At 35.1% G+C, this 12,239-nt stretch overlaps 3 protein-coding genes across 3 annotated transcripts; 2 read left to right on the forward strand and 1 right to left on the reverse strand.

Annotated features, from left to right (window-relative positions):
• Positions 1–553: 553 nt before the first annotated feature.
• On the forward strand, positions 554–1,773 carry LOC133336395 (ATP synthase mitochondrial F1 complex assembly factor 1-like). The gene is made up of 3 exons (XM_061544691.1): positions 554–865; positions 933–1,254; positions 1,508–1,773. Exons 1-3 carry the CDS (start codon positions 624–626, stop codon positions 1,769–1,771), a joined length of 828 nt encoding a protein of 275 aa, XP_061400675.1. The 5' UTR covers positions 554–623; the 3' UTR covers positions 1,772–1,773.
• Positions 1,774–3,785: 2,012 nt separating this feature from the next.
• LOC133336393 (probable prefoldin subunit 5) lies at positions 3,786–6,125 on the forward strand. Its single transcript, XM_061544688.1, has 3 exons — positions 3,786–3,942; positions 4,035–4,244; positions 5,944–6,125. Exons 1-3 carry the CDS (start codon positions 3,847–3,849, stop codon positions 6,121–6,123), a joined length of 486 nt encoding a protein of 161 aa, XP_061400672.1. The 5' UTR covers positions 3,786–3,846; the 3' UTR covers positions 6,124–6,125.
• A 699-nt stretch (positions 6,126–6,824) lies between these two features.
• On the reverse strand, positions 6,825–7,608 carry LOC133336394 (ELKS/Rab6-interacting/CAST family member 1). The gene is made up of 2 exons (XM_061544689.1): positions 7,381–7,608; positions 6,825–7,313 (listed from the first exon to the last, which is right to left on the reverse strand). The coding sequence occupies exons 1-2, from the start codon at positions 7,606–7,608 to the stop codon at positions 6,825–6,827; spliced, it is 717 nt and encodes a 238-aa protein (XP_061400673.1).
• Positions 7,609–12,239: the final 4,631 nt, after the last annotated feature.

Consider the following 12,239-nt stretch of genomic DNA (forward strand, 5'->3'; position numbering starts at 1 on the left):
TATTATGCTGGAATTTACCACAATCCATCAGAGCGTCTGAAGAATATAGGATTATTCTGGCCGGCTATCTTCAATTGTTCTGCAAACCTATTCTAATCATATAAGTAGATCTGGACCAAAAATCTAAACGTGTGTTCTGAATACAAAATGTGTTAAAGACGATTCTGCAAAAATATAGAAAGGGAATATTACCTCTTAATATAATTTTAGAACATTCCGACAAACAATATCTCCCATCTTCGCTTTGTATTCGTTGGTATCTCACTCATTTATTGTTTAATCACCTATAACAATCAACTTTTTTGATAGGAATCCATTTAATGTATTGATTTATTTGTTTATTTCTCGCAAAAATTAATAAATCAAAAGCGCACTTTTAATATTTCACTTGTTTGAACATAAATATTTCCAACAGAAATCACCAAGCTAATTTGATTCCGATGCCAGTGCTTAAAACATTTTAACGCCGTTAGAAATTCCTATTCGGCCCCAAAGTCACATTGTTGTGTAATTGTCATTTATTTACACCTGCTTTGGGGAAAAACGAAACACATCGTCGTGCTACTCCACATCGACGAATAATTCCAACAATTCTTTCTTTTCTCCGGTTCCGGATAATTGGTATGGCTTGTATTAGGAATACTCTGGGATTGTTAAGAACAAATAATTCTACAATTGTCCGTACAATTACAATGTCCGCTCAACGTCGTGCCCAAGAAGCTGTGGAAAAGCTCAAAGAGAAGAATCCCTATTTTGAGAAATATGCCGATAAAATAGCAAAACTGCAACAAACCTCACCCGATGAGTTCCTGCAGCGAGTGGACAAAGTTGTGAATCCCATTAAAGAGGGAAAATCACAAAATAGGTAAGGGGTTCATTAAAAATGTACCAAGATTTCATTCATTATTTTTTAATTTTTTATCTTTCATTAGAACCTATTCTGAATTGTTACATCCCAAACCCAAAAAGGAGGCAGCAGCTGAAATTCCCCATAAGAAATTGGAGGATATTATGAAGATTGAATTGTTGGCTGACAAATCAGCTGATGACATTAAACACATATGGTTCGAATATCACAAAACCAAAGATGTTTTGGCCGCCACATTGACTGTGGAACAATATGAATCGTTAATGAAACGTGCCAAGGAACATCCCATATTTTTGTTGCCCCTGCCACGCAGTGAAGGTTTCGAATTCATTATGCTGCAATTCGCCAGCAATACAGTCCATTTCACACCCTTATTGGCTTATCAAGTAAGTTCAAACCCCCATCAAAAGTAATAAGACTGAAGTCATTTAAATTTGTAACAAAATCCGATAGAACAGGGATTACAACTAGTATTAAAAACAATCCATCTCCACTCGGACTGCTTTGAAATTTATGACGTAGGTAGTATTCGATGTAGTGATTTCTATGATGTGCATTTTATATCGGGAACTCCATACTTCCCGTGATATGAGCCCTTAAACTTTCAATTCAAATAACACTTCATTTTTTCTCTTTCAGGTTCATGCCGAAAATGCTCCCGAATGCCTGACTCTGGTCCATTATACCGAAATGCGTGATAAGGGCATTATTTTAATGCGTGGTGAATATGATAGCAACGTATTGAACGCCCAGGAGGCCCAATGTTTAGCCAATGAATTGCAAATGTTCTATTGCAAAGATGATGCGGCTAAACAACAACTTTTGGAAAAATTTACCAAGAAACCAGATGAATTCAAGCATATGGAACTAATAAAAGAAGTTGAAAATATTCAACTTGTTTAAAATAATAAAAATGGACTCTATTTAGAATTGTAGTTAAAGCTTGTTAATTAACAATTAAATATAATTGTTTGTAATATATTTATGGTTTGCAATTATATTTATTTGGCGAACAAAGTGAAAATATTTTCAATATCGGTGTAGGTGTATTTATTTAAATTTTATTGATCATATTTACAATATATAAAATATATATTGTCTTCCACTTGATCTTTCCATCGATTTGTATATACCTTTTGAGCTGGTACATCTTCATTCCTTCTCACAACATGACATAGCCAACGTAGTCGCTGCAGCTCGATACATCTGCCTTCCCTCGGAGAACCGAAATTCCCGAATTATAAATCGATGTGATGTCTTCTTTTTATTGAAAAGACTTTAAAACTTTGGTTTATCCACCAATTGTCTTACATACTTTATTACTTATTTCCAAAGACCACGTTCCGAGATGTTGTCCTCTACTTGGTCTTTCGTGGACTTCTACTTCTGCGTGAACCATCAGTATGCTCGCTTTTATATGCATTTTGAGCTGGGGCATTCTCATTCATTCGCACAACATGGCGTACCCACCGTGGTCGCTGCAGCTCAATACGACGGACTATGTCGATGTCCGCTCGTAAAGCTCGTGGTTCATTCGACGCCTATACTCACCGTCGACCCAGATCGGTCCGTTGATTATTCGAAGAATTTGTCTCTCAAACACCCCCAAGAGCTGCCTCATCTGATTGAGTACCCATGCTTCAGATCCATATAACAGCACGGGTAGTATCAGCGTCTTTTAAAGTATGAGTTTAGTCTGGCGGGAGGTGGCATTGTTTCTAAACTGGTTATTTAGACCATCTGTTGGCCAACACTATCATTCTCCGAACTTCAAAACTAATGTCATTCGTTTTATTTATGTCGGTACCAAGGTATATAACATCTTTGACTACCTCGAAGCTGTAGTTCTCAAGTTACACAGTTGGTCCGAGTCTAATGGACGTTTTGCGCTTTGATACCATCTGCGTTAATACCATCAAACTGTGACCTTGTCTGAAACCTCGTGCGGCATTGAAGGGCTCCGATAGATCCTTTCCGACTTTAACTGCTGACCTTGTGTCACTTAAATTATCCTGCATAGAAAATATATGCAAATATGTATGGAAAAAATATAGCTGATCTTGAAAGATTCTTCTCATTGAGGACTATAAAAAAATATCCGAGCACACTTTTCACCACTTCGATGGCTAACATGTTTTTCAACCGAATTGGATATAGTTTCATGTTTTGGTTTTAATTTTAATTAATTTTAAAAATTAATTATGTTGGTCAAGTTTTTAGGGTATCCGCTGTTTAACAGTATCCCCAAATTTCGATATCTTGAGGATTTTAACCCGTTTTTCGCTCGAATTGTAGTATCGTATGTTGGGTTTTAAATGGGTACTAAATGCCCAGCTTGTGGACATGTCCAGTGCAACCTTTTGAATACTCCTGTACGCGTGCAGGAATTGTGTTAAACATAAGATCTTTAATATAGATATGAGAATGGTTTATTTTGAACTTATCCACAAATTCGAATTGTAAGGAAGATGTGGTAATTTCCGTCGGTAGGGGCGTGGTAACGATCTGAGATCTTCTGTCTAAGGAAACGTTATTTTTGTCGTAGTGGAAGTCCGAATATCGAACATAATTTCTTATAGGGTCTTATTTCGTAGCTACTCCTTAATACAATTTAATGTTTGAGTTTGATTGCGGATCGTAATAAATTTTTTGGAAGAAGTCCATGCTTTCCAAAAGCGTATGTCCAAAAATTTTTTATGGGTGGGGATTTAAGACTTTTTCGTTCTACGTTACGTCACTTACTAACCACTAAACATACCCAAAAAATACAACCCTGTATAAATTGACATTAAATTGAAGAGCATTGCCAATTGCAAATAATTCCATACGGCTCTATAAGTCATCACAGCTCCAAAGACACGAGAGTCTCCCATTGAAGAAAAATTTCCTCGAGAATTGTTTAAGGGGCGAGAAAACATTTGTTAAAACTTTTGCATTTTTCTTCATAAATACCCGCATTTGTTAAAAAATAAATCGACATGGCATCCAGTGAAGGTACAAATAAGCCAGAACAAATTAATTTGGCCAGTTTGAGTTTAGAACAATTGGTACAAATCAAACAAGAATTTGAGCAGGTAAGCAAAAGCAGCAGCGACAGCTGGAGTCAGAATGTCTGAAGGAAATTTCTATGAAAATATTAATGAATAAATTTTTGTTGTTGTTATAGGAAATCAATGGCATCCAAGAATCCCTACAGACATTGTATGATTGCAAAGCCAAATATGCCAGCTCCAAGGAAGCCTTAGAATCATTCCAACCCGAATGGAATGATCGTCAAGTTTTGGTACCACTTACCAGCAGTATGTATGTGCCCGGCCGTATCAAGGATATGGATAATTTTGTCATTGACGTCGGTACTGGCTATTATGTGGAGAAGGTAAGGAAGATCAATGTGTAAGCAAAGGGCACTATAGCATATTTTTGAGTGAGGGGTGATGTCATAAAACAAAAGACCAGATTTTTTTATCAATTCCTTATGATGACACAGGAGTACAAATACCACCGATTTCTTTAAATGAACGATATGGCTAAATCCTTATAACTTTGCAGAAATCTGCAGGATATTTAAAGTGACGGCGATTGATTCGAGTTGGTCTCCGATAACATTCATATGGTTTTGTTCATTCATATGATACTACCTGGACGACTGTTTTGTATAAATGCTATTCAGACCTACCTTATTGTCATGTTGACATAAAGGTTCACTCTATAACTTTTAGACCTCTCTTTTAGAAGCCCACAGCAAATTAGTTACTGCGACGAGATTTCGTTGTGTCGATGAAAATGGTTCACTGGTGTCATGAAAGACCATTGTGAAAACTCAGGACGTCTGAAAGTTTTTTTGGAAGGTCTTAAAGTTCTTCCACTGCCGGTCACTTATATTAGCAACTCACATTGGCTCCGCATAGCTTAGCACTGTCTGACCTATTTGCTTTATAAGATGTTAAGAACATTTCAATCAAGAGACCCGGGATACATTACTATATATGCATACCTGATGGTAGTGTAATATTCGAAAGTAGTAGTTAGGGTTATTTTAGGGATGACGGTTGTTAATTACAACCATTCACTCAGAGACAATTGTCCATTGTGATCATTCTTGACACCTGAAACGAAAAGGGAAAACAACAGAGAATGGATGAGAGGTAAAAAAAATATTTGGAGTTGGAGAGCCTAGAAGGTGGTTATTTTAGCCATGCCAGATTTTTAACGAAGCCAAGGGTCTGATTGGGGTCTATTTTGGAGAAGAAAGCTAGATTTTCAATTTCATATCTGTTTGTGTCTTCTACCACCCAGCTATGGACGTCTATAGAGGATGTGTTCAAATTTTTCTAGCTCGTCTTCGTCCGACAGTAATTCTCTCCGTTGGAGTCCCGTTTCAAAGTGAGGGATCTAATATTGCAGTGATCAGTTATGATCCCCACAATGATTTTGATCTCCTTCTTATTATGTGACAACAGCGAAGAAGTAGAGGTAACACATTTCCCTAAAAAGTATATGATTTTGGGATAATCCATGTTAAATTTCAATGAATCTTTGACTTCTTGTTTTTGAATCTTACACCAGACTAGGGCTCACCAATATAGATGATTTTCAAAGAGAGATCGGTCTTCGTATGCTTAAGGGCATCAAATGTCTGATGTGTCACGTTTTCACGTTTCTAGGTCATTTCTCTACTAGGTGATGTTGGGTTAATGCATTACTGCTTCTCATAGGAGTAGCGCATCAAATCTCTATGCTCTTGGCTACAGAAGTAAAATCGAACTGTACGATTCACCCATAAACACATCTTTCACACCCTTCAATAGCGGGAATGAATTTTCTACAGGCTACAAGAACCATGTGTATGTTTAAGTTAAGGGCGTCTGGTGACAACGATTTGGATGATTTTGAGTTTTTGTCTACAATAGCTTCCTTCCTAAATTGCAGTGGTATATCTCTGGCTGGAAAGATTATTCTTCTTTACGCCATGCACTACCGGAAGGAATGCTCAACAAATGTCATTTAAAAGAAATTTTTAAATTTAAAAATTATTTAATTTATTTTTTAATAATAAATCCTTTTCCTTTTTTCAGAACTTGGAAGGCTCTAAAGACTATTTCAAACGTCGTGTCGAATATGTTCAAGAACAAATTGAGAAAATCGAAAAAATACAAATTCAAAAGAGCCGTTTCTTGAGTGCTGTAGTCGGTGTAATTGAAATGAAACAATTGGCAGCCATGAAACAAATGCAACAACAGCAGCAGACTGCTTAAATCCACAGACAGCAAATTAAACACCAAAACAAGGACATCGATTTTTTTGGACTACTCGCTGCAATAGTTCAATGAAACAACAACAAAACAATTCACTCATTTTGTTTAGTGCACTTAGAAAGTGTTTTTTCATAACAAACTTAAAATCGTATTTAAATAAAACCAAAATAAAAGCTAGCATTTAAAAAATGAAAGTTAAAATAACAAATTTAAGATTTTCTAATGTTTTTATTATTTATATTGGATTATTTCCTTGGATTGTTTTTTTAATTTATTTGGGGGTGGTTTAACAATTTGAATAGAACAATTTAGTTGCATTTGAATTTAGTGTATTAAATATTGGGGTAGTAAAAAATCAAAATAAAATTTTTCAAATTAAAAATGAAGAGTTAAGAAACTGGCAAGTATTTTGGCATTGTTAAATTGTAAATATAAAGATTTCAAATTTAAGATTAAAAAAATTATCTCAATAAGAAATCATTAGGCATTTTGGTTCAATTCGATTATGGTTTCATTGATATTGTGGTTTAACTTTGGTATTAGTTTTTAAATTTAATAATCATTTAAATACAACTTGTTATAATATTCCACTAATGCTAAACAAATAATCATTTGATACATTTTAGTTAACCAACTCGTATTATTAATAACGAACAATAATCTCTTACAACTATAGCATTTCTTTTTTGTTTTCAAAAAATTTATTTCAATTTATCTATTGTATCATTCAACAATTTGACTTTCTCTTCATATACGGATTTCAATTCACGATGTATCTTGGTTTGCAATTCATGTTCACTCTTCAATTTGTCGTAGACATTTTTCGAAATCTGTAATTTCTTCTCTAAAATTGTGCATTTATCTTGTTCTGCCTTAACCCACAGCTGGGCCTTATTCAAACGTTCCTGCATGTGATTACATTCGGCAGTTTTTAAATTCAGCATATCCTTTGTGACTTGTACAACATCTTTCATGGCATCCACTTGAGTTTTCATGGTGGCAATTTGATGTTCCTGCTGTTTGTTGACTTTGGTCTTTTCGAAAAGTAAAGTTTTGGCTTTCAGCAGCAACTCTTCTTGATCTTGTCGTGTCTTGGGGGCATCCACACCGCCCAACATTACTGACTGCTTCAAGGATTGTTCCAATTGATTGACTTTCCTTTTGAGTTTTTCATTTTCAGTTAATGCTTCCTGGTAATGGTAAAATACATTTTATTAAAATAATAGAAATTAAAAAAAGCACACTTGAAAAACTAACCTCCAAATCTTTGCGCAAAGCAGACATACGTTTACGTGATTCCTCTACCAATTGTTGTTTTTCACTTTCCAATGTAAAAACCATATCCAATAATTCATTATCATTCTTGGCATGGTTTTCCACCTGGCCACCAGTAGCTCCTTCCAGTGTCGATTCTGTTTCATTTGAATTTTCTTCACTGTTATTGTTATTTAAATCTTGTACAACTTCGTTATTATTTTCAGCCATTTTTATGAATTATATTTTTTCTTCTTCGATGTTAACAATTATATTTGAAAAGAAAATAGAAAAATACTTTGCGTGTCAACGATTTCCCTCCCTCTGCGATTGTTGATGAAAGTGTACGATCAAAAGATTTTCATTTGATTTTCTCATTCGATTTTTTTGTTTGTGCATGTTCTATTTTTAGGCGCAATTTTTTGGTATCTTCTCAGATATTTGCCTCTTGAGTTTTCTCTTGCTCGCATGCATGGTAAGAACAACGCAGATGGTGGCCAAGTGGATATAAAACGCATGTTTATTTTAATAAAAAGTCGTAAACATTTTCTCTCTAATTTTTGGTTTTGTTTATATTTTGTTCGTCCAATGAGTTTTCATTGATCCCAGAGAATAGTGTAAAGCAATGGATAAATGAAATTTGTTCGATATTATTTTTCAAAAACTGCACTATTTTAGTTTTTTAATATTTGTACATTTTTTTTAAAATCAGGTTTCCATTTTATACTCTCAGTCTTATGACAAAAATTCGAGTACCATTTTGTACCAAATTTCATGATTCGACCTCTAAAGTTTCACCAAAATCAAAATTGTACCAAATGTAGTTCCACTTAGCACACATTATTTCCAAGAGTACCCACCTCAACCATCCAACAAAACTTCCTGCATACCCCGATCCTAGACCCCACAATGATTCCAATTTCAGGATTCAAGTCTATAGATTCACTCACAATATAAATTGTACCAAATTTAGTACACAGTAGTACGAATTTCCAAGCCCACACAGAAACCAAACCCACACCCCCACAGTTATCTTAAATCCAAGATTTAGAATTCCAACTCTATCGGTTCACTCACATTTCATATGGTACCAAATTTAGTTCGCAGTAGTACGAATTTCCAAAACGTCCTACTTAACCCAAACCTTCACCACCACAATGATTCCAAATTCCAAATCTGTCGCTTCCCCCACAAATCAAATTGTACCAAATTTAATACATAGTATAACCAATTTCCAAAACTTCCTACATACCCTAATCCTACATCCCCACAGTGATCCTAAATTCAAGTTTCACGATTCCAACTCTATCGGTTCACCCACAATTCAAATTGTACCAAATTTAATACATATTAGTAAAAATTTTTAAAACTTCCTACATATCTCGATCTAACACCTCAACAGTGATCATGACTCCAAATGTCATGATTCTAGCTCTATTGTTCGCTTAAAATTTAAATTGTACCAAATTTAGAACCATTTAGTACCCATGAATATAAATTGCTTAAATTGAATCCTGACCCCAATCCTACACCACTACAGTGATCCTGACTCCAAATTCCATTATTCCCACTTTATCGGTTCAAGCAAAATCCAAATTGTACCAAATTTAGTACCATTTAGTACTTTTCGTATAAATAAGTATATAATTCCAAAACTACCTACACATCGCTATCCGACGGTAAGGTTAATCTTAAATTTCTGGATTCGAGCTTCATTCGTTTTTCTAAATTCAAATTGTATCTAATTTAGTACAATTAGTACTTTTCGTATACATGAGTACATGTTCTCAAAACTACCTTCTTATACCGAACCTACATCTCAACCTTGCTTCGCATTCCAAATTTCGAGTTTTTAGCTCTATCCGTTCACATAGTACACAATTGTAACAAATTTAGTACATTTTAGTACTTTTCGGATGCTTATGTTCGAATGACAAAGAAAAAAACTTTTGCTACATTTATTCTACACTCCATCAATGATCCTCAATCCAATGGGTCGATTACGGATGGCAACCAGAGTTTAGATGCGTTGCCCGTTGCCAAATTTGCATTATGGATGGCAACTGTTGTCAACTTCAGTTGCTTCAAATAGAATTTTTCGGCAACCATTTATTTCTGGTTGCTGTTTATAATAACTGAACTTTGTAGGCTTCCCATAATGGTTAATATTACTACAAAAGAACTATTTGACCGGATGGAAGCTCAACCAAATGTAGCACGCGGCGGGCGGACTTTTGGCCAAACCAAAGCCACTATCGATGATGTGTGGAAGGCCATTTCAGAAGACCTTAACTGTTGTGGCATTCCAAATGCATGGCAGAAAGTGGCGAACATCTTATTTTGGGTCCATTATATGTACGTGTGTATAATCAATACATCCGACAACATGAACATAATTTTCATCATCAAAAAATAGTTCCACTTAGCTTATCATCACATATAATTAGCTTTTCTGATATATTTTATTCATTTTTTTTGTTTATTTACAATATTTCTAGTTGTAGAAATGTCAAAACTGTATTATCGACAGCAACTGAGAAAAGTTGCTATTCATAATGTTAAGTTTTATTTCAATTGCGTTGCCAGTTGTAATCGCTACTGGAGTTTGGTTGCTTTCCATAATCGACCCACAAATTTCTAGCTGCACCTTTTCACCATATACAAATGTTACCACATTTCCAAAAACCCAGCCTTTGGACCAAGAGTGACCCTCACGCCAAATTTTAATTGTAGCGATGCCAATTGAAATACGCCGGTGTTATACCGCCCGGTCCAAGTGATTCATATCTTATTTCTGTTGACCACCTTGCCAATAAGATCCGACTTCACATTTTTTGGGTTTGGAAGTCGTCGCATTCTGCAGCCTAGGAAATGGGTTCTTGCCAGGAGGTTAAGAGTCTCGTCACTAAAATCAATCCACACGCCATATTCTTTCTTGATACTCCCGATGGATTTAGGGTCCTTGGAGAGTAATTTTCGAAACCTAGCTACGTCGTTAAGTTCATCTATCGATCCACAGAAATCTACCCAATACATTTCCTTGGTCCGCTTGATTTCGCTATTGTATTTATTGAAACTCGATATATAGGAGTACTAATGTCGAGTTTAGTCTCTTGCGCCGAGTTCCCTATTTCAAGACACTGGCTGATATTTTTCCCCAGGATAAGTTAGTGGACAGGATTGCTCATGGCATCGGAGAAGAATGTCAGTAAGATTATTTATGGTCTCATTTAGCTCTTCAGCTAGTTCTATAATAGAAATAAGTGTCAGTTGAGAGTTCATTAGTTCCGAGTAATTATCCCAGTTTGTTCTTCTCGGGTTCTTATACGGAGTTTAGCGACTTATTTTGTAGACTGATCATTTAATTCTTTTAGGTTAATGTTACACCTTTTTTATATCTGTTCAAAACAAAAATTTTCTAACCTTACCCGAATTAAATATAAAAATTCTCTAATAAGCAAGCATTTATTTTTTTCTTCCATTTATTTTCACAGAGAATAGATCCTCCAACGGCATTCTACCACTTCCATTATCAAAATCTGATTTATAAAAGGTTTCAAATTACATTTTTGTTTGAATGTTTTTTTCTAGTTTTATTAGGTGTTTTTGTGTGGGTGTGGTGGTGTATGTATTAATACAATATTTTTATGGGTCGATTACGGATGGCAACTATAGTTTAGTTACGTTGCCAGTTGCCAAATTTGCATTATGGATGGCAACTGTTGTCAACTTCAGTTGCTTCAATTAGAATTTCTCGGCAACCATTTATTTCTGGTTGCTCTTTATAATAACTGAACTTTGTAGGCTTCCCATAATGGTTAATATTACTACAAAAGAACAATTTGAGGTCCTTATTGCCCGAATGGAAGCTCAACCAAATGTAGCACGCGGCGTGCGGACGTTTGGTCAAACCAAAACCACTATCGATGATGTGTGGAAGGTGATTTCAGAAGACCTTAACTGCTATGGCCCACCAAAACGCATTCCAAATAGATGGCAGAAAGTGGCGAAAATCTTTTTTTGGGTCCATGATATGTACGTGTGTATCGGATAAAAAAATATTCTTCTCTTTTCCCTCCTCCGTTAATTTGGATACAATCAAAATTTTACACAGTTTTTCCTCTATTAGCCGGATAACTTCGGCGAAAACCACTGACATTGTCGGTTGAGCCATGCCAAGGTTGAAGTCATTGCTATGGGACTTTTGAAAACTTCCCTCCACAAAAAACATCCGAGCTGCACACATTTTTAAGAGAGGAGGAATTGCTGTTGACCGCCAGGCTTTTCGGAAATCAGGGTTTAAGGCTTCATCTATGTACACAACGGCATCTTTTGGTAGTCGAAAATACGCCTTCAAGCTAATATGAGCAGTTGATTGAACATTTCTCTAAACGTCAGCATCTACTCACAGAACTGATGGTAGTTCTAATAGATTTATCTCTTAAATGCCTTCTAATAAATGACACACCTTGAACATAATTTACATCATCAAAAATAGTTCCACTGAGCTTATCATCACATATAATTCGTTTTTCTGAAATATTTTATTCATTTTTTTTACAATATTTCTAGTTGTAAAAATGTCAAAACAGTATTATCGACAGCAACTGAGAAAAGTTGATATTCATTATGTTAAGTTTTATTTCAATTGCGTTGCCAATTGAACTCGCAACTGGAGTTCGGTTGCTTTCCATAATCGACCCATTAGTTTTGCTTTGCTTGTAAAGGAATTAAAAAACAAAAACTTATTAACGAAAACAAAGAGAAATAGGTTTTTTTTTGTTGTTTTTAAAACAATTTAATTGTTAATAATTATGTATGTGAAGTTCTTTTTCGGAAAATAAGTAGTTGGTGATTTTTTT

Source organism: Musca vetustissima, unplaced genomic scaffold (assembly GCF_032173495.1).
Source record: "Musca vetustissima isolate MV318-11 ecotype Yass unplaced genomic scaffold, APGP_CSIRO_Mvet_v1 utg33467, whole genome shotgun sequence".
Classification (NCBI taxonomy): Eukaryota; Metazoa; Arthropoda; class Insecta; order Diptera; family Muscidae; genus Musca; species Musca vetustissima.